Raw genomic sequence first — 25,580 nt, forward strand, 5'->3', positions numbered from 1 at the left:
CCATCTGTTAGATCTTGAAGGTCTCGCTGGCCCTTCATGTAGAGCTTGCTTCACTTTTGGACTTTCTTCAAGGCTGACTTTGGCCAAATAAAACTTTGTAGAGCCAAACCAGAGAAGAAGAAAATGATTTCCTGTGTGCAACAGAAACACCATGCCTTATGCTACGTTCACACACTTTACTCAAGTTTACTCGCTTGACTATATGTGCTTCATGTGCTTCATTCGCACTGGAAAGGGGGCATGACTTATCTTCGGAGCAACAGTTACCATTTCCGCCATCCATTCCAACGTCGGAAAATCAAACACCAATGTGTCTGGATTCATAAAATTATCTGTAGCAGCTCTGACTCCTCCAGGAAGACTGTCTGAATGACTGCCGCTTCCATCACTACTTCAGGCGGACTAGTAGCCAGTTTGATCAGTTATGAACACCCATTTCTACCGCCGCAGCAGGCTTAGTTTGTTTTATGAAATATCTCTGACGAACCGACGGACACGGTTAGCAACTAGCTGGTGAAAAGAGTGTATTCAGTTCTGTGCATTCAGTAGCAAAAGGGCAAATAATGAGAATTATGGTTTATCTTAAATACATGTTGTACCCCGAGGCTGGATTACAATCATGCAAAGCCCCAGGACTCCTGATTTACTGTGTGTAAACATAGTTTGCAGTGGTTTGTGGACTTACATTTTTGCTCTATATACCAAAGACACAGCAACGGGGCGCAATTCGGGGTTAAGTGTCTTGCTCAAGGACACATGGACATGGATTATCAAAGCCGGGTTTAGAACCACCGATCCTCTGATTGAAAGACTGGAATGCTATCCACTGAGCCAGTCACCAAATTACTTGTGAGTAACTGTGGCTTGGTGGTAGAGCAGGGTCCTCCTTCAATCAGAGGATCGATGGTTGAATTTCCCGGCTCCACTAGCCGGTAGGTTGTGTATAGCTGGTGTTCACTGACAGCCAATGATATTGTAGCATTATTGATGCTGTCTACGGTGAGGAAAGTTACTGTTTTCAGCACCTGAGACTTAAATATTCTCCTATTGGTGTGTCCTTGGACACTCGACCCCAAATTGCTCTCGTTGCCGTTCTCTGGTGTATCGTTAAAATCCTGTTGGGAAGTGGAAAAATCTTATTTTTACAATATTTTCATTAAACAATGTATTTTAGGGCATGTTTGAATGATCTAAATGCCAATTCAACCATTTATTCTTTGTTTCCAAATACAATCACAGACATATTTAGACTTTTAGCTAAACGCTCTGAGTTCCCTCTGGCAAACAGATACAGTATATGTGCAAGTCTTTTATTGTGAATGAACAGAATGAGTGAATCTGGTCTGCGCTGCCTTTGTCAAGGTGGAAAGGAGTGATGAAGTTTATCAACTTTGTTTGGACTACGGCGTGTCGCAAGCCAGGGGACTTGGAGCCAAGATTCGGCAATAAAACAGCAACCTCAGAGACTGTAATACTCCAACAAAAAGTGTCCAATAATGAATAGGCTTAGGGAAAAGGGCGTGGGGTCAAACTCAACAAAAGATTCCTTCCGGTCGGGGTCTTTGGTCTCACAAAGTGGTTCCTTTGCCCTGTGAGGGCAGATCAGAGGAGAGAGGTGAGCACACTGGTTTACCGTGGCGGCTCCTCTCCAGCAGTTCAGGGATCCTCCTGTCCAGTCCAGGCTGCAGGTGCGTCCAATGCCATGTGCCAATTGGCTGCTGCACTGGGAGGTACACTCCCTCGATCACCTCCTCCAACCTGAGCTTAGGGGTCCGCCCCCTGTGTTCCACCTTTCCCTCTGGTTTGCCACAGGCGCTTCAGTGTTGTTTCACAAAGTTATGTGTACATTTGAATATGACCGTTTTTGCTTCATGGGATTGGTTCATTTTCATGCAAGAAAGCTAAAAAAAACTCAACATCGTTTTATTAAAAAAAATGTTGAAATATATATATATATATATATATATATATATATATATATATATATATATATATATATATATATATATATATATATATATATATATATATATCGTAGCATATTATTGAATTAATCGCACAAAAAAAGTGGCCTTTGTCCTTAGATTCCGATCGGCTGTGTCCCTGGATGGTTACTTCAGAGGAAAGGAGACGAAAATTAGGCGAGAGACGAACATTAAAAAAAAAAAAGGTTCCAGGGCTGCAGGATGAGATTAGTCTTAAAAAAACAAAAATATTTCCAGATCTTCTCACATCGGTGGAAAGATCTCAATGACACGCCTCGGGTCTTTCATTAGTGGACTGGAGTTTTTTTTTCTTCTTCTGTGACCTGAAACTGTCGTTTTCAATCAGGTTTGTCAAATCCCATGATCCCCCCTGGCTTCCACCCAATCAGAACTTAGTAGTGGGCGCGAGCATTGACATCCGGCTCGTCTAGATTCATCACTCAGTACGACTTTGTTGCTTTCCACGTGAGTGGCCACTCAATCAGCTTTCCCAATTAGAGTTCACACCGGCGTGACAAATCTCGGCGGCGAGTCATGCTAAGGCAACTCTAATTAGGAATCTATTGTTCGGAAACTGACGCGTCTAGAGTTCATCAAATGTAAACTTTCAGTATCTTGGTGTAGGATGGATCCTCAGAAAAAAAGAGAGAACAGGTCATGTGCAGAAGTATACTAGGATTCTAACAGTCTTTTGTGGACTGTGGATGTGTGGTGTGTTGGCGAACTGCACGCTTGCAATCGTAAGAAATAAGAATCGTATTTGTATAAAGAAATGAGAAAGTAACGTGTCAATTCCTTCATTTTGGAGATGCAACATTTTTCTCTTCGACAATGTGTCTTGTTTTTTCTCTGCAGAAGAAGATCAGAGGGCCTCTCAGCGGGTTGACAGATGCTTGTTTTCATGATAGTCTTAAGAGCTGACTGCTCGAGCAGAACAGAAGCAGACAAGTCAAGAGGATTGAAACTTGTATCAGACAGAGGAGACACAAGTGAAAATCCTCATGTAACATGTGAGAATTTGAAGCATAGGTGCTTTTTGGACCACTCTACATGGTTGCGTTAAAACTATTCTCTGTATCGCGCGCAACCTGATGCTCACATATATGCAATAACTTGTTGTTTTCCACAAAAAAATGTGCACAGAATTTCAGTTTAAGTAATTTGAGTCTCTTTTAGGTATTTAGTAGTAACTAAATATTAGTTATTTTTTGCAGGATAGAACTTTATTTTTCTAACAAAGTAATAAAAAAAATGTCCTACCATCATTGTTGTGAAAATTATTAATAATTATTGAGAGGAATAAATAACATTGATATGTGATCAGTCACTTCACATATATTATCATTAAAAGGTTATCTGTGCAACTATGTTTTTCAGCAAGTTTGTATCAAACAAGTAGCCCTTCTTATTATTTTGTACCCTTGAAGCTGTGATTTATGCGCTATTTTGAGTGTTGTGTTCACACAATGTTAGCATAGCCTAGCAATAATCAATCCGAAGCATAATGATTAAAAGTGGCCTGCTTGGCCTCTTAAGAACAGACTTCATAATTCTGACTTTTCATACAAATCGTCATTATGATTTGATCCGTTTACTACAATTAAATTGCAAATGAATCTCATCATTTTCGTTTGACAAAGCTGTCGTAAACTGAGCAATGTGTCCACAGTGAATGCAGCTCTGTGAAATTCAATGAGCACCTTCCGAGGATGTTATTAACGCAGACAGGACGATGTGTGGTTTTCCAACCATTTGGGAACATTTAAAGAGCAGCACTAGTGGTTATTTTGGCCATGAGACATTAGTGGTATCTACACGGACCATCTCCAGTCTGTCTTGACGATCCACTTTTGTCCACATCAGGAACACCCAGGTGTGAAGAGGCGATTCACGACCCTTTAATATGCAGCCAATAAATCTGTGTGACATGATCATATTAACATGGATCACAATCTCTTCGGAAAGTTTTCAGCACCTTGTAGAATTCATGCCAAGGACTCATGCTGTTCTGGGGCAAGGGGTTCAGGGTCTTGCCCAGTCCTAGAGAGGTCTGACTGTTTATCAAAAAGCAAGCACAAACATGCTAGTGGAGCCAGCACCTGTGGTTTGGCCTCAGCAGATATCATAAAATATATGAGATATTAGGCCAGGTCATGCTGTATTGAGAAATTGATCTCATCATGCCATGATAAGGATTTCTTTTTGATTTCCTTTCAATAGGTTTGATGTATTTTTTCTTCATCTTTTACATAATGAGTTTTCTCATCTTACAGAACTCCAACACTGAAAACCCAAATTGTGTGGGCATCGAAGGGGTACTGGAAGCCTACTTCCAGAGCCTAAGAACTGTTCAGCTGTATGGCCCGACCAACTTCGCTCCTGTCATTAACCAGGTGGCTCGGTGAGACACACACACACACACGCAGGCACACACACGCACGCACACACACACACACACACACACACACACACACACACACACACACACACACACACACACACACACAATGAAAGAGACACATATTGTGTGTACCAGTGGCAGGCTGTGGTTTTAGACCTAGGCCTTCAATGAGACACCCAACCCGCAGACCCGACCCGCTCCCCGCCGGGTTCCAAGAAGCCATACAAGAGGCCTGAAGGAGCAGAGGAACAGATGAAGGCTCAGCCGCACAGTTTTAATTATTTTTTAAAAAAAAACATATATTTATATATATATATATATATATATATATATATATATATATATATATATATATGTATATATATATGTATATATGTATATATATATATATAAATATATATATATATATATATATATATATATATATATATATATATATATATATATATATATATATATATATATATATATATATAAGCCTTCTCTGTTATATATATATATATATATATATATATATATATATTACATTTTATTATAAAATAGCTATAACAGAGAAGGCTTACAAGGCCCTGATGACCTACCACTGGTGTGTACCCTATGTGTGACATAATCTTGAACGCACACACACGCAATTACATTCACTCACACACACACACACCTTTACTTCCGCTCATACTCATACATAATGTCGCTCATACATATAATCTGCACATTTCCATAAGTTTCCTCTGCATGTGTCACTTATCCTGTGGCATCATGGCTGTTTATGCATGCATGTCATGAACACAGCAGGTAGGTAACTCTGCTGCAGGAAGCAATAGACTTGCGTAGCAACTCGCAGAAACTGTCAATCATCCCTGTTTTTGTAGAGAAATTGTTGCATACATTTTACATTCACTGTACTTTCAGATTATATTTACCTTCAATATAAACTGCCCTTTCCTTTCATCCACTACCAACATTTCCATACACACAAACATTCCCTCTTAGAGGACTATTTACTCTTCAGCGAGGTTCCCCCACAACCATAAAACTCATAATAAATGGTTTAGAGCGTCCATTGCAGTCAGCTCAAATTCCCCATGCTTTAATGAGAAGCCACAACTGCCCAGTTTTTTTTACCGGACAGGGATTTCTCCTTAAAGGCTTCCCTTCTCTGGTTTTAGCCTCAGGGGTGAAAAGTCTGTTCTCTGAACTGCCACTCAATACTTGCTACCCCCAGAAGACGATTTTGTAAATTAGTAAAAAGTTAGGTGAATCAATGGTTGTATTTGCATTCATAAAATGGTAATTTAATACAATGAACAAAAACTATCTCGTGAACTAGTCTATGTAACACTCTTATTACATTCTTGTTTTCACCATTGTAATACACAACTTCAAATAAAACAAACAAACAAATGCAACATTGTTTATCTAGGCCAGAAATAGCATTGTGCCTCAGTTTTTTGATTGCTTTTTTATTGTTTGAAGGTGGGGTTCAAATACCAATCATTAGCATTATTACAAGTCATTTAGGTATAGGGTTGAAATATTATATTGTATATATAAACTGAATTTGTTTTTATTATTTTTTACAAATGATCATCATGTACAGATGGTTTTGTAAAATAAACATCTACTGACAGCTTTGTGTCACACCCGTATAACAAAGATAAAGGTTCCCTGTGGAGTTTTTGACCCCAATAGCTCTTTAGAGCTTTTCTTATAAGGGAACCTGTTTTGATATGATTAACACAGAGCTTCTGTTATTAGATGCACATCTCAGGCAGCGCAGATTACCACAAACATTCTCGCTTCCAGCAGAACGCTGTATCTAATTCCAGGGTTGTTTTTTCAGAGCAGGGTTTCGGACACAAAGGCACTCAGGGTGCTCCCCATAGAGCATGTTAGTGTCACCATAAAGGTTAATGATAACCTGCTCTGTAAAATATGCCAACCCCTTTAGATCACCTACACAGAGCCCTGGTGTTTTTTACGGCTGGGGGTTTCAATGCTTTCTCAGATGACACATTGCAGTAACTCTGAATCTCAGATTTGGGCTGTTTTAAAATGGGAAGCAAGTTTTGGCAAGGCGACTATTTCTAATCATGTAAAAATCATTGTCATTGAACGCTGTGGGGCGACTGTGGCTCAGTAGTAGACCGTTTTGTCCTTCACTCAGAGTATCGACCACTAAATTGCTGGCTACGCTGGTCCATACCGATGTGTCCTTGGGCAAGACACTTAGCTTCAAATGGTTCCCTTGGCTGTGCTGTGGTGTGTGAATGGGCATGAATGTTAGATACTCCTGATGGCCAAGTTTTTTTTTGTGTAAATTTATTAAAAAAGAAAAACTGAAATATCACTCCTTGACTGGCCCAGCCAGAGCCCTGACCTAAACCTAATGTCTCTGGAGAGACCAGAGAATGGCTGTCCGCCAACGTTCACCATGCAACCTGACAGAACTGGAGAGTATCTGCAAGGAAGAATGGCAGAGGATCCCCAAATGCAGGTGTGAAAAACTTCTTGCATCGTTCCCAAGAAGACTCCTCGCTGTACTAGCTCAAGGGTGCTTCTACTCAATACTCAGCAAAGGGTCTAAATATACTTATGATCATGTGATATTTTAGTTTTTCTTTTTCAATAAATTTGCAAAAATTTCTACATTTCAGTTTTTTTCTGTCAAGATTGGGTGCTGAGTGTACATTAATGAGAAATAAAATGAACTTTTTTGATTTTAGCAATTGGCTGCAATGAAACAAAAAGTGAAACATAGGGGCCTGAATACTTTCCGTACCCACTGTATCTTGCAAAACGACGACAAAAAAGTCGCAAAATCACAAATAGATAGATAAGTGACCACAAACAGGTACAAAACGACTTTAAAGAGACGCAAAATGACCACAAAGAGAAACAAAACAACTTTAAAGAAATGACAAATGAACACAAAGACAAACTAAACTTATTCAAAAAGTATAATGGTTTGTTTACTGGACAGGCGTATGCCTGGGGTACAGAACCAGGGCCCCTGGACCAGAGGCCACAGTTTAAAGTGACAACGAAGAGACACAGAAAAATTACAAAGAGGGAAAAAAATCACCACAAAGAGACCATGGTTAGAATATGTAAAGTTATGTATTTGCTCTCCATTTATTTACTTTGTGTAGCGACGACGGTGTCGGTGGTAACTGTCATAGAAGTGCATTGCAGAGCGGCGACCATTAACTAGCCAGTGGGTCCTAACAGAGAGACTCCATGCACTAAAATTGCTTTACTCTCAGCTCAGGTAATAATTTTATTGTTGGGATTTCTTTTGATCTTTTTTTTTTTTTTTACCTTCTGTCATTTTGTTATCTTATGCAACACACTTCTTTATCCCCACAAGGTCACTGCTCCAATAACATCAATAGGTATGAATAAATGACCAGACCTTCCTGCTGAACCCTGCAGCACGTCATCCTTTGAGCCCTTTTTTAAACAGAAATTCAATTTCTCCAGTACAATTTTATTGGAGTACAGCTGGTGTTAAGTTTTTAGTGGATTTTGGCTGGTTATTACCTGCTATTGTATTTTTAGCCCCACATGAATCCATTATTTATTACGTCCCCGTTGTGTGTGATTGCGGTTATATAATCACAGCAGTGTTGTATTGTTCAGCTGTGGGCTCAAGAGCTTCAAACCTCACAAACTTCATTTCCTGTCTCTGTGTTCTTGCACTTTTTTTCTGTCATCTCTGTGTTTTTTCATGTCTCCAGATACTTTTTGCTTTGTGATCATCAAATGCACCTTTTTTATTTTCATTTTGACGACTTCATCTAGCCTCCCTCTCCACTGACTCGTTGTCTCTACATCCTTGTTTCATCTGCTCAAAGCCTTTCCACTCTGGCTTGTCCTCTTCTTCCTTTTATTCTTCAATAAATCCTTCCTCATGTTGGTCCAGCACTTCCTGTTCATTCTTCCTCTCTTCATCCACCTCTTCCTTTTTTTTGTTGTAATGTGAGAGGTTTAGAGTATCGATAAAAGCAAGGAAAGAGGAGGAGGTGGAGGATGGTATAATCCATATATACATAAATATACACGGCCACATTCAACAACTCTTGCTATTTGCATTAACTTATTGGAACAAGGATCGTGTTTTCACAGCCAATGAAAGGTACGCTGCTTCTCTCCAACAGCAAGTGTCGGTACACATATTCAATAGTTTTTTCCTGCTTCTTTGGTCCAACTTTTTGTCTTTGTGTGCTTGAGTGTTGCCTGACGCCACAGTGTGCCTTTGTGGGCAGAAAAGCTGGACCGTTTATCTGTGATGGTTCCTGAAAATACTATTTATGTTTTAACTCGAAACACCAGCCGGATTTAAAGGGCCTTTTGTTTTCCCTTGTTTTAGGGGGTGAGGACAAAGACTTCAGTCAATTTCAGTAACCACTCACACAAACTAAAGTGCAGGAATATCAAAAAGGACATATCTAAACATATTCTGATCATTTGAAGTCCAATGGTCACATTTACCTGAATAACATTCTAAGTAACATCAAACAAACCACAGGTGCAGAACATATAAGTATGAAATGAACAGTCAGCTTGGAAACCACTCACACAAACTAAAGTGACTGCTGCCGCTCGGGATGCAGCGTGTAGACTCAATCGATGCTCACTTTGGGGCTAACCACCTTAACCTTACCCAGTAAAATATTCCTGTGCTGGAATCATTTAGAATATAACAGCGACTCCAATAAAGACAAAGAAGGCACAAGAAAAAAAGGCAATGGCTCCTATAGGATACCTGCAGTGACAGGGAAGATTGGCGCAGTGTCCAAATTAGAGAGGTAACAGGGAGATTTGTTCCTGTTTCCCGTTTCACTTCTCTGTTGTTCTGCAGAGACAGAGAGAGCGAGGTTGGGGAATAGAGAAAACATGAGGGATGGAGACAAACACAAGGACACACATTTACAGGAATCCAGCAGACTTGGAGGTGCAAAGAGAGAGAGAAAGACAGTTTGCCATTTTGCCTGCGCTCTGCCCCGGGCTAGACTGAGAGTGAGCCAATCAAACAGTGAGTCAGACAGCAGGTCTTCCTTCTTCCTGCTGGGATTCCTGCATTACTAGCAGCATACGCACGCACGCACGCACGCACGCATGCACACACACACACACACACACGCACACACACACACACACACACACACACACGCACACACGCACACACACACACACCAACCAGCGGAGAACCAACCTATTCTAATAAACAAGGTTGTTTTATGTGGACTAAATCACGAGAAGCCTGTGCTGGCGGGGAATCTGCATCCACTTTTAAGTGTGCAACAGCTTAACATTTCAATACACAGACTGGATGACCTGCAGAATGCAACCCTAGTGTCTGACGGTTGTACAAGTACCTGCAAGGCATGATGTACAGTGCATTCAAAAGCGAATCATCAGGTAACACCATCTGTCGAACCTTTACAGGGTACACGTTCACAGAGAATGATTCAAGCGAGGAGAAAGGTTCCTTTGAAATGTGGTCGCACAGTTACTGGAACATTGTTTATAGATTGACATGAGCACCGGGAAGCCAAACGCAGCCCGAAACACAAATGCAGTGCTGACACACAGACCTTACAAATTTATTAGTCGAAAAGTTGCTCAGTGGACCTATGCTTCGAACTGTTGCGCTGTTGGTGACCGTAGTCAGGGACGGCGTGTCAGTTTCCATTTGTTACAGAGTGTCTTTTTTAAATAAACTCCCAGCGTAGGTTCAATTGTCTCCATCAGGACGATCATGCAATTGGTCTTGTGTGTGTGTGCTTCCATGACTGTGCTCTTCTGCGTCTGTCCAAGGCTAATTTGGCATTCTGCTGCTGCAATCGGCATAACAACGGTTGTAATGACTGACACTTTCTTTCTGCCTTCATTTTATTGCCATTTACTGCCTGCTAACTCACCACTCACTACTCTCAACTAGCCCTTGGCCAGTAGGGACCAGTAGGGGCCACTAAAGGCAGTGATAGCAGGTCTTCCTTACGGTCCATGAACACCAATTTGCTCCCGTTGGCTGTTACTGCAGTGTGTGAATGGGTATAAATGTTTAGATCTTCCTAATAGGCAGGTGACATCTTGCATGGTAGCCCCTAATATCATTGTGTAAATGGGTGGATGATGACATGTAGTGTTAAAGCGCTTTGAGTGGTCAGAAGACAAGAAAAGTTCAATCCATTTATCAGTTATGAATGACCACACAGCTGAGTGCATCGCTGTCCACAAGCCGCTACTTAGAGACACACACTGCTGAGTACCTCACCAATAATGAGCCGCTGCTTTATGTGCACTAAAACATATCCAAATATTGTTTGACTTTAATTCTTGCTTATGGTTTTCTATTTCGAGGACATTGAACCAATTTTTTGCAAAATGAAAAAAAGAAAGGTCTGTAAATTAAATTAATTTTGGCTGCAGTGATCATAAGAACTCATAAGAGTAGCACGAAGTCAAGCAGAGGAAGACATCAAACGAACAAACAAAAAACACATTGCTCTCAACGCTTTGTACCGCCACAATAGAAATGCAATGTTCCTCTGAACTTTGTCTAAGCACATAGATCAGTTCCCTTAACTTTTTTTTTTATGTGTTTGGCTCCTATTGTAGGTGTGCTGCAGAGGTGACTGACGGCTCCCAGTACTTTGTGCTGCTGATGATAACAGATGGCGTCATCTCGGATATGGCTCAGACCAAAGAAGCTGTGGTCAATGTGAGTGGACACAACACTGCACACAAAAGACAGCAGCTGTATGTGGGGACACCTCGTGGATGGGTTCACGGAGAGACGAAGGAGGAGTGGTTTGAGTGGAGAATGAGACGAGCATAAAAGTGATTGCCGTCAAACTTAACGGAGCAGCGTGTTTTTAAAAAAAAAGTATTATTATTTTTGCACACGGTATAAAGTTAATCTAAGAGGCTACCGTTAGCTAACTCACTCGCTTCGGTGAACTGCTTTCTATCTAAATTTTCATCCGATGGTGATCCGACCGCTGCTACCAATGTATCCGTTGTAGCCAATGGTTTCTCTTATACTTGTACAATATTAATAAAATAACAACACACTGCTCCGTTAGGTTAGACAAGACGGCAACCACTTTTATTCTTGTCTCACTCTTCACTCGAAACACTCCTCCTTCTCTCCTTTTCCTTAACATTGCTTCCTTGAAAGCTGTTTAAGAACACATTATAGTAGTTTACACTGGTTAAAGCAGCCCTCAATTTACTTGACATCATCAAGACTTTTTCTCTGTTTTTTGACTCTCGGTTAACCGTGGAGGCATGGGATAAAAACAGGATTTAAATTCTAACTGAAAATGGACACTGCTATTGGTATGGGAACAACTCAGTTCTATGTTAGGTTGATCATATCAACAAGGTTTGCACATTGTGCATTGTGAGCAAGAACACTTGAGCAATAAGAAGCCATACTGTTGCAGGGATTCACATTTTAGCCCAGCTTCATGCTCCATATGATAGGATTTTTCTAGGAGGTCTGTGAAAAAGGTAAGCTACAATTTTCAAGTCTTTGCAGTCCCTGCAGGTGGTAACATGGCCGTGTCCACTCAAACCTGATTCCTCATATTTCCTGCAATATGAAGGAATATTTCTTCATAAAAACCCTTTGGACAAAGAAACAGTGGGAAATGGTCCAAAAGTTTGTTTGTTTTTTAACTCCAGTGTGTGTATGTATACACTAGACATTCAAGCATGTTATGCATAGCATTTTTGTGGGGGAACATTATACTGGCTCACACACCCCTCCTGTGTTGTCTCCACAGGCGGCCTCCCTGCCCATGTCTATCATCATAGTAGGAGTGGGCCCTGCTGAGTTTGATGGTAAGTGTGTGTGTGTGCGTGTGTGTGTGTGTGTGTGTGTGTGTGTGTGTGTGTGTGTGTGTGTGTGTGTGTGCATGCGTGTGGTCAGATCAATCAAGAGCTGGCGAATAGATTTGAGAATGAAATATAGAATACATTCCAGATTTCATCACCTCAGCCAAAATCAATTAAGGACCCATTTCTTTTTGCCCCCCGTGTTGCTGCGTTGTTGAAATAATTCCGACGACATGCAAATGTCAGCCTCTTAAAGCCCACCACATTTATATGCCTGTGGACAGAAGATGTCAGCTGCAAAAAAACACATCTCACTGGAAAACCCAACTTGTTAATTATGCATCCACAGTTCCTTTTGTGCAAGTAAAAGACATTGATTTTCGCTTGGCAAAAAAGCTAAAGGAGATTATTGACGAGAGTGTGACAATGGAAACGTGCCCACAACCCGATATATCAACAGAAACACATAACAGTCCGAACGTTCATATGCCGAGTGAAGCCGATGTAGAGGCATTATTTGAGAAGCTGGTCAAGTTGAAGTACAAGTCTGTCTGGTTGAGCTGATAAACCCATGTTCTGAATCATGAGTCCCACAACAAGGCACAGTACAATAATCACAAGGCACACTTGAACTGATATTGTGTCTCCTTCAGGATCTAATGGTCATTTCTTAAGAAGAGCGGCATGAAACACAGCAAAACAGTGCCGTGCATGGACCCCAACATGGCCGCCAAAGCTTGTTATAGATGAAACAGAAGCAGCACGGTACGGCACGGTACGGCACGGCACGGCACGGCACGCCGTGCTGCTGGCCTGAGCTGAGGAACAAACAACACAGGAGTTTGTGCAATGAGAAAATAAGATAATTGGGAAAAATAATCATAATACATGTATAGTGTATTTGTGAAAAACAGTTAAAATATAAAATAGCTGTAACTTTGTGATTCCGTTAAGGCCAGCAGAGAAGGGTTAGCCCTGCTGGCCCGGCACTGAGTCGATGTGAAAATGTTTCTACTTCTGTCTTGATTTATTCCTTCAGTAAACATTTTAAACATGAGCTATGGTCTCAATCTCCAGTCTCTAGTCTTCTTCAATTCATCAAGATGTTCATTTAGTAATTGATGGTCCATTGAGAGTCAAATAGACCTGAAAGCAGGGTATGCTGTTGGGCGAGGCTTACTGTGATTGACAGGTCACTAGCAAAGCTGCATAGCATCTCTACGTCACTCCTCTGCAGTCTAAAGAAGGTCACTTTCGCTCGGTGGTTAAAAAAAAAAGATGTAGGCGGCCAAAATCCATTATTGGCGATGAGAACTACATCAGCACGTCCTGAATCTGGGGGTAATTTTTACATGTGCACTTATTTTGTACATTGAGTAAGAGCTTTTCTTGTGAATAAGGCCCATTTCCTGTGGGACAGAAGGAACTGATGGTGTTTAATGGTTGCCGTGACATTTCTACTTTTATGTCACTCAAGAATGTAGTGTAAAGCTAAGAGCTCCGTGAGGTCTAGTTTTTAAAAATACGTCCAGACCTCTACTGCTCAGACTGACAGATAATCAATTTGTGATGAGATTGTGTTTATTTTTCACTGAATTTAAGAGTCGTGGCAGATAAACACTGTTTCTATTTCCTAAAAGCCTCTCTTCATTTTAGACATCTCCATCTGAATGAGAAATACTTTTTTTTATATCTAGAACATTTTCACAAGCTTGATATGTAGTTAAAGAAAATATTCAGTTCCTTTACTTAAGTAAAGAATACAATACTTAACTAAAGTAAATGTCCTGCAATCAAAACCCTAATGAGGTAAAAGTATGTAAAACTTTAAAAAATGTAATGTGTAGCTAATTGTGCAGTAAAATGTCCCCCGTTAGTATAATCACTGTTATATCTGATGCTTCTGGATTAATATTCCTGCATCATATTCTATAAAATCATTGAATGTTTGTAGCGTGAATTAATATATTATACATAATCTTATAATACATAAATGTTTTCAAGTAAAATAAGGCCTGGATGAACAAAATACACAACAGAAAAATTTAAAAACAAATATGACGCTTAAATTTAAGTACTTAATTTTCAAAAAAAATGTATTGAATGAATAGTCTGGCATCTTTAAATTCAGTTAATCCAGGTGTGAAGTGATGTCAATCCAAAGAGCCAATATATTTGTATCTTCTAAAGATACAAGAGTAAAATGTGTTAAGGGACTTTGGTAATTAAAACCTCTTGTTTCAGCTCTATTCTCATCTCCGTTAGCAGCATTGTTGGACAGTTCATTAATGTGTTAAGATTCTTATTATATTGGGCCCTTAGTTTATTTTCTGTGCCTTCATTTCAGATGTGAGTCGATACATTTGGTCTCAAGATTTGTGATTTGTCTCATAGTGGAGCTTCATATTCCCGATTTTAATCATCTTTATGGTCTCTGATAATATGAGACACATTGGTTTTGAACATATAAGAGTCTCTCCATTCTTGGTAAAGGCCCGACTGTTGTCTCTCTTTCTCTCTCTTCTATGTGTTTAAATGTCACTGGAGTTGCGGCACAAATCGGAATACATGTTTGATTGGCCGAGTAGCATCACGTGATACGATTTACAAAGGATGTAATTGGTTGATGTGCTTTTTGGATTGCTAAAAGAGTGCCATAAAGGCTAAAAAAAAACAACTGTGCCGGTTAAAATAAAATAGAATTACTCCGTTAAAATGTTTATTTTTCTCAATTATCTATCCAATTACAGGATACAAAGGCCTATTAGTGACCCCTGATTTAACAAGATGCAATGGTGGTTGTTTCTTCCAGTAGTTTATTCTTTCAGCATTTACAGTACTCTATTCTGTTCATTCCTTGTATGTTACATATGTTGAGGACGAGGTGTAAGTGCAGAGCCCCTGACTTGTTGAAGCTAGAGTGAAGAATGAATGAATTTGTCGTATAATATATACATTTGTCTATCTTGTTTTTCCTTTCTGCACTCTATTAGTCCCGTTGCTAATTCTAGCAAGGTTCCAGATTATCCCAGTGAGTAATATCACAGTGGAGTTTCATTGTAGCTCTGGAGAGCTGGTTTTCTACTAGCGGTCCTCCGCTTTGTTCATGCCGTGCACAAGAACGCACACGTGCGCACACAAAGGATGTGATATACAGTCCCACAATGTTTTCTCAATATTCCACTTATCAACAAGTGGCAATTACACAGCCAGGCATGTACTGTAAAGACATGGAAGAAGACGACCCCTTGCTAGCATGTGAACAATGCTGGCCTGAAAACACTTAAATAATTGGCTTTGCAAATGTTTTAATTGGAAGGAATGCACTTATGTTGCAGCTTTTACCTTATTCATATGTTGAATTTTACCTCCAATTTTCACAAAGAGATCATTAATGCCCCATCACATCCAGCTCCCCTAATTTTGTGTCATGTTACATTGTCACGTTACATTGCCTTCTTCTAACAGAATATATTAAATCGCAGGATCAGGGTTTTTAGAGACAAGCTCTAAAATGAAGCAATTGCTTGATACGTGTCCAGATCACCCAGCAAGACACTAAGATCTGTGCTGAGACTAGTTCTTGATGTTAAGTTCAATCTGCCGTACAGAACCGCTGATTAATAAACTCACTCTATTGAAATGCACAGGTGTCTCTGTCAAAGGTAATTGGTAAAATGATTTGAATTAAATCACCAGATGGATCAAGGGAACATTGGGAGAGGCCCCCCATTGGGAGCTATTATTCAGTGTGCAGTGCTAAGACTGGGGTCAGAGGTCAACGCTGTGTGTGACAGAAAGAGAGAAATTAAAGCAGAGATGATGGGACTGAAAGAGGATGGCAAAGAAGAGGAAGCCAGGCATGGGGTGAGCACACATTTAAAGATGAATTTATAGATGAGTTCTGGGATCATGTGGCTTCAGTCCAGACCTGGGTGAAAACTGCTGTGTTTGGTGCATCGTCTTTGATAACCGCTTGTACTCGCCTTCTGTCAGTCCCAGTAAAACCTGTTCGCAAACTCTTTTCGCTCAACACAGAGATTCTTTGACGTGCGCCCGATTTCCGCTCTGAAAAGCGAGACACGTCACTCAAAAAAAAAAAGAGGATACAGTGCATCGAGTGGAGGTTGGTCTTGCTGGTTTTGGCGCTCTAAATGTATTCCGCTGCTATAATAAAATCATTTTGTTCCCAGGTCTATTTTGTGGTTGAACAGACCTTTGTACATCACTTATCCTCTCCTCCACCCAGTCAGAGCCCAGTCTGGGGGCACCGTATGGGGATCAGCTTTTTGAAATTAAAATGTATCATAACTTTTTTCAATCCCCCCACTCTCGCTACGTTTCCCCCCTCAAGCTCATCTGCTTTTCTTCCCACGCCGCAAATTACAATTCATACATATTTTAGGAGACATTTGAAAAAGGTAGCAGAAATCCTTTATTCACATAACGTTTGAAGATGACAGAAGATTAGATTCACTTTTGTTGATGCCTGTGGGAAATTTTAATCGTGGAGCAATATTCAACATCGAGGACATATTCCTTTGAACTATAATAAATGAAAAATATGAAATACCCATCAAGACACAGCAAGGAACACATCTGACCGACAGCACTTAATATATTCTGACATTTACAGCATGGAGGGAGTATTATTGAAATTGTGGGTGGATCAGTCTAACGGGAGTCTGGGGGTTCCCCACCAGAAATGCTTTCACAGAGTAGATGTAATTTCCTGTATTATAGTGCCTTTTAGAAGGCGGTTTGCTACCGACTTTATCATGAGAAAATGTATAGATACCTTTTGTAATTTCCTTCAGGAAGTGCTTGGCCCCACTTATGTGACCTCATATAACAACTGCTGGTTTGTCCATTGGATTTACTTTCTTTATATGCAGTTAAAAGGAGTGAAACAAAACTAAAAACTAGTTATTTTTTCTACATTGACACACCCTGTAATTTTAATATGGATTTCATTTAATAATTCAGTTTATTTTACACAGCCCAAAATTTACAAATTACAAATTTGCCTGGGAGGGCTTAACAATGTGTACACATACGACATCCCTGTCCCAGGACCTCGCATTGGAACAAGAAAAACAGAAAAAAAGGAATAAAACCTTGAGGAGAGCAACAGAGGATGATCCTTCTCCCCGGATGGATAGAAACAATAAATGTCCTGTGTACAGAATGAACAACATAACAGCGCATTCAATGTATAGGACCGATATATGAGAATAAGGCTGATGACACAAAATAATCGTGATTTCAAATGTCAAGAAAAGACCAAAACCAACACTGAGTGTATCCTAGTGTATCTTCTTCCAATAGAGCACCAAATGTGTATTAATCATGCCATTGAAAATAATCCTCCAACAAATGTACTATTATTTACTGTGGTTTGAGTATTGTTTGTAAAGAAATAGCCAGCTGTTTTAGGAAGTTTCAAAGCTTTTAATTTTTTTTTTAAGAAACCAAATATACTCATTCGCTCTTTTTAAAGATTTGTGTATTACAAGAAATGAATATTTGTATGTAGATTTCGGAAACAGAGTAACAAATGGCAAAAAAATGTAGATTAACACCTTTTTTCTTAAATGTACAGTTTCTCCCTTTCAGTCATAAAACATACCAATACTTACTATGGATGAGTATGCCGGCCTGTTTCTCAGTCCTTCTCTCATTTTGTCCACTACTTTGGTTCAGATTGAAACATCCAATTAACTAATGGTTGGATAACCAGGAAATTCAGTACTAATGATACCCAAAGCTTGAATCCCACTGATTTTAATTGATCCCGATTTCCCTCTTGCGTAGCCAGTCAACGTCTTCAGTTATCCTGCAAAATATTTTAACTTGTGATAGGTGGCAAAACATTTAGTTCAGAAAATCAGGGTTCCCTGATGAAGCATCGTTAAGACTTTAATGATCCCCAGACTTTTCCTCGACATTTCATCCAGCGTCACTGTGAGGTTGGCAATGTGGTTTTAAATGAAATGTCTCAACTTGTAATTGATGGGTTGCCATGACATTTGGTTCAGACATTCACAGTCCGCTCAGTATGACTTGTGATTTTGATGATCTCCTGACTTTTTATCATCGCACTATCATCGAGCAAAAAAAAAAAGTCTAGTACTTGAAATACTTTCTCTCCATAACTGATAACACTCCTGTTAGGTTGAGCTGTTTTTTTTGTGTGTTTAGTGCTAATTTGGAAATGCTAGCATGCTAACAGCCTCAACTAACATATCGTAGGGAACATTGTTCCTGCATGGTTTAGATTTATTTCTATAACCCCTCTGCAAATGTATATTTCTTTTCAAACACATTCATAATCATTTTAATTTTGGAAATGTTTGTATTGGTTTTGGGGTTGCCTGTCTGTCTGTCTGTCTGTCTGTCTGTCTGTCTGTCTGTCTGTCGGTCTGTCTGTCTGTCGGTCGGTCTGTCTGTCTGTCTGTCTGTCTCATCCTCGTGAATGCAATGTCTCAGGGAAAGCTTTGAGGGTATTTTTTCAAACACCCAACTGGACTCCATTTTGATGATCAATGGTGATGTCACTGTGCCCTTACAACCGACCTATTCTTGGGAAAGCAATATCTCAAGAGTGCCTTGAGTGAAATGTATTACATCTGGCACAAAGGTTTACTTGGACACTAGGATGACCTGATTATAGATTGGTGGTCAAAGGTCACTTTGACCTCATAAAACACCATCATTCAAAAATGAAAATGCTACATCTGACAATTTCCCAGAAATGAATAGGATAAAATGATGAAGTGATACAATATGTTTGGTCGAGGTGATCATACTTCTTAAGAGGTGACAGAATTTAAATGAACTTGAGATAGAAAGTCCATCTTGATATGGCACAACAATTATGATGTGATTGTGATTAACAATTTTAAGTAGCATTTGTAAACATACTCTAAGTGTGTCGTCTTTAGGGATGAGAGAAAAAAAACAACGGGGTTGCTGGGAAACATAGTCTAAATCCCAAAAGACAATGAATTCTACTATATTAGATAATGGGTCTTTATGAAACAAACCTATCACTAATAATCCTACAATTACAGGCAGATGTTTCAAAATGATCATTATTAAGAATCTCCATGTCGCCCATCGAGAAACCATGTGCTGAACACCTCTCCCTATAGTGGGGTTGTGTGCGTGTGTGTGTGTGTGTGTGTGTGTTGAACTTTGAGTCTATATGCAGACATATACGTGTCTTCTGGTATTCAGGGCAGCAGAAGGGCTCAGTCTCTCCACACACACACTTTTTCGTTTAACATCTTCTCAGTTCATTTCTATTCCATCTTCTTCTGTCCTTTCACGTTTTTGTCCCTCTGTCTTCTCGTTCCCTATTTCCGCTTCTTTTTTCTCCCGCTGCTTCCGATCACCATCTGGCCATCTTCATGTGCCATGTGGAGCTTCACCAGTCTCCAATCAGCATCCCTCCCTCGGCATCCTTTCCTTTCGCTTTCCGCTTGAAATTTAAATGTGAAAAGGGTCCCTCCTGAAAAAATGCCACAGCTTGTTTGTCACTTTGCTCATCTGATTTGTTTTGTTAATAGGAAACTATAAATAGACTGTATGCATTCCTCTGCTTTTTCCCCCAGTCAGGAAACTTTACCTTCCCTACCTCCCTATGGCCTGTATAAGCACTAATGAGGATGGATTACAAAAAAAGGGATTGTTTCCTTTCTGCACTTGGAAAGCAGCAGGAAACAGATGTGGTACAGAGGGGCCGGTAACCTGTCTTTAGTCAGAGAATTGAAACACGTTCAGTTCTTTGTTCTTTATTGAAGGAATGTATGAATTTGCTTATGTGGCGGCTTCCCTTCGATAAGACGCAGCCATGAGCTGTGTGCGTGCTAACATACAGCCATATAGAAGTGTTTGTTATCAGTGTTATCTAAAAGCAGTAGGGGTTGAGAGGATTGGTACGAGAGGAATAAACCCAACAATAAATAATGTTATTGTAATGTTTGTCCTGTGAGACGTGATTTGCTTTGTTTACACTGGAAATGAGTCAAGTTAGTCAGACAGCCCAAGTTCTTGCTGCTGTTGGTTTTGTCATGAATTCCGCTAAGGACTGAGATTTTATGTGAAGAAAAAGAAAGGATGAAATAAGGAACCACTTTAGCTGTGGACTCACATACATTAAGTACGACCTGAGCACTGGACACGTGACAGGGACACAGTTCACATTCCCAGAATCGGATGAATAGAATAGGATGATAATTTAATCAAATTCATCACACAGTAGAAATCATCCAAGAAAATCTTTCTGAATTGTTTGATATGCTTCAGAACTACATTTGTATTGGTATTACTTTGATAGGTAAATACTTTCCTCATTCAAACCCTTCCTACACCATTTAAATGATGTGTTTGTTGTCTGCAGCTATGGAGGAGCTGGACGGGGATGAAGTCAGGGTGTCCTCCAGGGGACGCTTTGCTGAGAGAGACATCGTCCAGGTAAAGCTCATTCCACCTACACGCTGCCCCGTCACAGCTCTGGGGTCTCAATTATGAAACTGTGTCGGATCCACACTAAATGTTTGCGTACGTTCAAAGGAGGAAATGCGCATACAGAAAAGCTTGCATGCATCCTTTAAATGTGCGCAGCTGGTTCAACCTTACACCCCACCCTCTACATGCCCACATTCAGACATAAACACTCATCATTGCAAACCTTATGAATGTTGATGCATAGTGATGAGCTTCTGATCAGTGAGTCTTCAACTGTGAATTACGGAGACTATCGAGTGGAGGAACACTTGTTTACTCCCATTTCTTCCATTTACGTAGTCCTCACAGTCTTCACAAGCCCAACAGTCCTTACATTACATTTAATAATTTCCGTCTTTTTATGTTATAGCCTGATTGTTTCCCAAATCTTTGTGACTATCGGTGGTAATTTGATAGTTGAACACAATTTATTTATCACTTTACTTCTCATGGCGTTATGATACAGACTGATGACGATACTGAGTGATCATACGAGAGCTGTCAGTGGCTTTATTTACACATGTCGCTAATCTACACAATCCATATGTGCAAGTGATGAAGATAAAGGTGAGGTGACTGGAGAAGTTGTGTGACAGTCACCATGGTTACCCCTCCGCTCCAGTGAGCTCTGATACTCGCATCGGAGAGCAGTCTGTCTGTGTACAGTGTTCTGTATCTGTCCCTGTGGAATAAACCATGAATAGATCAATACAGTCGTGTCCAATGCAACGATTTTACTTACAGACACAGTGGTTCGATCCCTGGCTTCACTAGTCCATGTCAGTGTGTCTGGGTAAGACACTTAACCCCAAATGGCTCCTAAAGGCTGTGCCATCAGTGTATGGATGGCTGTGAATGAGAATAACTGCTTACATTTGTGCCTCACTAGTACAAGTTCAAATAACACTGCTGGTTTGACTGCTTATAATGAAGAGAATATATAAGTGCAAAGTATTACAATTTAACTTGTAATAATGTTGCTCACACCGATTTCTGCATTTCTACAATTTGGCTCATCTGCGTCTCCAAAATAGTTTTTAAGTCAGAGACAGGTGAGTACATTCTCCCATAAATCACAACATTTTCGTGAGAATTGGTTTTGTGCGTACGCAACGATTATAAATGAGTGTTTGCTTGATAACCAAAGGCCTTTATGAGGGTTCTTAACTAGAAAAAGACTGCATTGACAGCTTGAGAAGTTTTTTTCCTGAATTCTGATCCGATCCGGTTGTTAGAATGTTGTTTGTATTGGACAAGACACATAAATAATGGGGAATTTTATGATCTGTTAAAAGTAGCATAAATATCCACTATCTTTCAATGGACAAATGTAAGAGACCTAAAAGCTGAATTTAATTTCAGATACTAAGAGTAACCTTAAATTGGTTAATGTAATCCTGATCCTCTATGTGACCTCCAAAAGAAGATGGTCTGTTTCTATATATTAGTCTTAATACGTTTCATTGATGCTACCGGGTCAGATTCTAGTGAAACCAGATGACATCATACAGGTTCACTGAAAACTCCTTCAGCTCAGACTCCAGCGGGGCCCCCAGCAGAGACCAGTCCACGGTGGACAGACCCAGATCCGGCTTCTCTGCTGCTCTGGACCAGCAGCGTCTCCTCCTCTGGTCAAGAGCAGAGCTCTCCCCACTGCCAGCACCACGCTGCTCGAGGCCCTGGCCGTAATGCTGGACCCGCTGAAGAGAAGGGAGTCACAGGAGAACCAGAGCCAAGACTGAGCAGGACAGGACTGCAGACAGGACTGTTAGACACATGCTGCAATACAATTAGACATTTTTTAAAGGGACTCTGGGGCTTGGAAACACGCCCTCTTTTATCCACAGGGACCACCAAAACAAATTTACACAAAATGAAAGTTCCTCATAGTAACTTGAAATGTGTTCAGATGCAAACCGGTTTTCAACTGCACACCAACAAGCACAAGTCAAAACTCATTTACAAAAATGTCCCTGTTGTGACCACCATCTATTTTTCTTACTCCCATCCAGTTTGTTCCTTTTCGGGACTACATCGACCGGTCGGGGAACCAGGTCCTGAGCATGGCCCGCCTGGCTAAGGATGTCCTGGCGGAGATCCCCGACCAGCTGCTGTCCTTCATGAAGAGCCGGGGGATCGAACCTCGGCCCCCTCTGCCCGCCAGCTCAGACTCCCCCTCAATGTCCACCACAACCGCCACAACAACATCCACCAAACCTGGCCCCAAGCAACGCAACATGCACGCCTGAGATGAGGGCAGTGAGCGCAGCAGTACGGTGATCCGGGATCTGAGCAAAGGGAGGTGTAGGTCTGTGTGTGTGTGTGTGCGTGTGTGTGTGTGTGTTTGTGTGTGTGTGTGTGCGCGTGTGTTGCATGGTTTCAGAGTTAGCAACCGAGTCAGGCTTCTGAACATCGTTTCCGCAGTAAATTGAAGGGAACACCTGCCCGAAGTGGTGGTGGGATGGATCCCTCCACCAACACCTGGACTGGAAGTGTAGAACAAACATTTCAGCACATATCACAGGTGTAACACACAACTCTGTGATTACAAACTGCATTTCAATAAAAGGCTTCTAAGTTTAGCATGTTTTCCTCAGTCATCAGTAAAGCACAATTTCTCCCATGGAAAGCGAGTCCACAGCTCCGTCCACCCCACTTCAGTTCCTCTGCTCAGTGATAACAGTGTCCGCAGCGTGAGAGTCCATGCATCCCAAAGCAGCTGGCCCATTGAGTTCTACCAGTTGTAAAAGTAAGACCACGCAGGGGCTGATGGCCGTTTCTGTTTTATCCTCAGGGCATTTTGGTGGCTTGACAGGAAACGCGGTGGATCTGAAAATATAGAGGCAGAAATTAAATCCCGGCCTGGTTGTGTCATCCGCAAGCCAATGGATCTATTTTTTATTAGTTCATGAAAATGCTAAACATGAAATTCCAAATGTGTTTTGATGTAGACAGGGGTGAGGGTGCTCTACATTTCAAGGTCAACATTCAGAGACTGAGCCTCTGCGAGTTGAAACTAATCCCACTTGGACACAAAGGGAAGGCACTTGCAAGCCCCCCCCCCCCCCCCTCCCACTCCTCATCCTGCCCCCTCTCCACTCCATATATATGGATACGAGCATGAAATTGGCTCAAGATGGAGAACAGGCTGAACTATTCCCGATCCCCAGCGCCTCCACTTCCTCCCAGCCACTGTACAATTTAACAATATCGAGAGAGTCTTTCAGGCCTGCTCGCAAAGCCGAACATAAATATGCCTCTGACCCCCTTCTAAATTGTAACTCTCAGCTGGGGCTGTCATTTGGGATGAATAATTCATGAGGTGGGTGCCTTCTGGTTCTCAAGCTGTCTGGAGCACATACCTGTTTAAACTGAGCAGAGTTGGTCAGCGTGCATTTCACGGCCCAGAATACTTTGTGTGTAGCAGAGAATATGTGAAAGCGTCAGAGGTCATCTTTTACCTTTTTCCATTCCTCACCGGAGTTAGGCGGCAACAAAAAGAATAAAAAAGAGAGTGAGGTGTGGTATGTAATTCTCTGTCAAAGTTTCTCAGACCGTCTACGTTGGGAAATGTATGCACAGTTTTGCCTCAGTCTGAGCTTAGCAGCTGCTGTATAAACACACTGATTTGCAATTTGACTTCTTTCTTTTTTTTCAGACATATCTTTTGTTTTGTGATTTCATGTGTAATGACTTTGTATTTTGCATGCACGATTCCTTTCCTCACATCCACACATACTGTGCAGTCAGGTCCAAACAGTAATGGGTTCGAACAGTCCGGGAAGGTCTGTAATGCCAATTATAACAATATTAGCAGGATTATCAAGCATGTGTCGTATTTTATCGGAAAGGAAATGGATATGTGGCCTTATTTCTGTCATAATCCTACAAGTGTGTTATGAGGAAGGACTCTATTTTTATATGACAAAACAGGAAATCTGTATTATTTTGCATGCTTGTTTGGCTGATATGCTGCCAATGATTGTACTCGTTCAGAAAAAGAAAAAAAAACAACATTTACTGTATATTTAGTCATATCTGGAAAAGGACTTCCAACAACATTCCTACTTGTGTTGACTTGTGTTCTTTCTATTTCTACTCTTATTGCGTGCAGTGTACTTGGAAGGACTGCCAATGTGATAATCCCAAACATATAGGAGCCACACCAACAGTAGGATAGATTTGTATCACACTGTGTTTGAAACATGCATGCATGCGTGTGTTGTTAGCAAGAAGTAAGCCAACACGCGGTCACAAAAATGCATCGGATACTTTTGTATGAAGCATGTGGAGCTTTATATACAGTGTGTACAGTATTAGTTGATGACACTCACAGACGGCATACCGCTCACCCCTTCCCCCGCCCAGTGTGATCCATGCAGCTTACGGGGGTCAAATGTACATACATCGAAAGGGATATACAGAATATTTTGTGAAAGTCTTCCTTTCTCCCTTTTTGTTCCTCTCTTGATACTCTGAATATGTCTTTGTCTTCTTTTTTGTTGGTCAAACTTTAGTTCTAGTTTTGTCAAGTGTTTTATAGCTTTTGCTTAGAAACCAAAATAAAGATGTTTAAGGCTCATCTGTAGTTTGTGACTATTTTGATGGTAATTGTTGGGTAATGTTAGATACTGCAGAAACATGATTAAGGGTACAGCATTAAGGGTGCAGGGTATTTGTTTTTTGGGAAAAGTTTCAAAAAGCTAATTATTAGAATTAAAGTTCCTCCTTTTACTTTCTATCTCTTATTCGAAAAATAGTATAGCTAAATTTGTTAAGCAATTTTTTGCGTTTGTCATTTATTCCGCTTCCTAATATATGAATTGGCATTGGCT

At 40.6% G+C, this 25,580-nt stretch overlaps 1 protein-coding gene across 1 annotated transcript in view; it reads left to right on the forward strand.

The window, feature by feature from the left end:
- The window catches only part of LOC137796321 (copine-9-like), a 130,804-nt gene extending 105,542 nt beyond the window's left edge, over positions 1-25,262 (forward strand). Inside the window, exons 16-20 of the mRNA XM_068594193.1 lie at positions 4,259-4,386; positions 11,011-11,113; positions 12,183-12,240; positions 20,639-20,712; positions 22,758-25,262. Coding sequence (XP_068450294.1) covers positions 4,259-4,386; positions 11,011-11,113; positions 12,183-12,240; positions 20,639-20,712; positions 22,758-22,994 — 600 coding nt within the window. The 3' untranslated portion in view covers positions 22,995-25,262. The remainder of the gene's footprint in view (positions 1-4,258; positions 4,387-11,010; positions 11,114-12,182; positions 12,241-20,638; positions 20,713-22,757) is intronic.
- Positions 25,263-25,580: the final 318 nt, after the last annotated feature.

This window comes from Clinocottus analis, unplaced genomic scaffold, assembly GCF_023055335.1.
Source record: "Clinocottus analis isolate CAN_PGR_092001 unplaced genomic scaffold, fCliAna1.0.p SCAF_3, whole genome shotgun sequence".
Lineage (NCBI taxonomy): Eukaryota > Metazoa > Chordata > Actinopteri > Perciformes > Cottidae > Clinocottus > Clinocottus analis.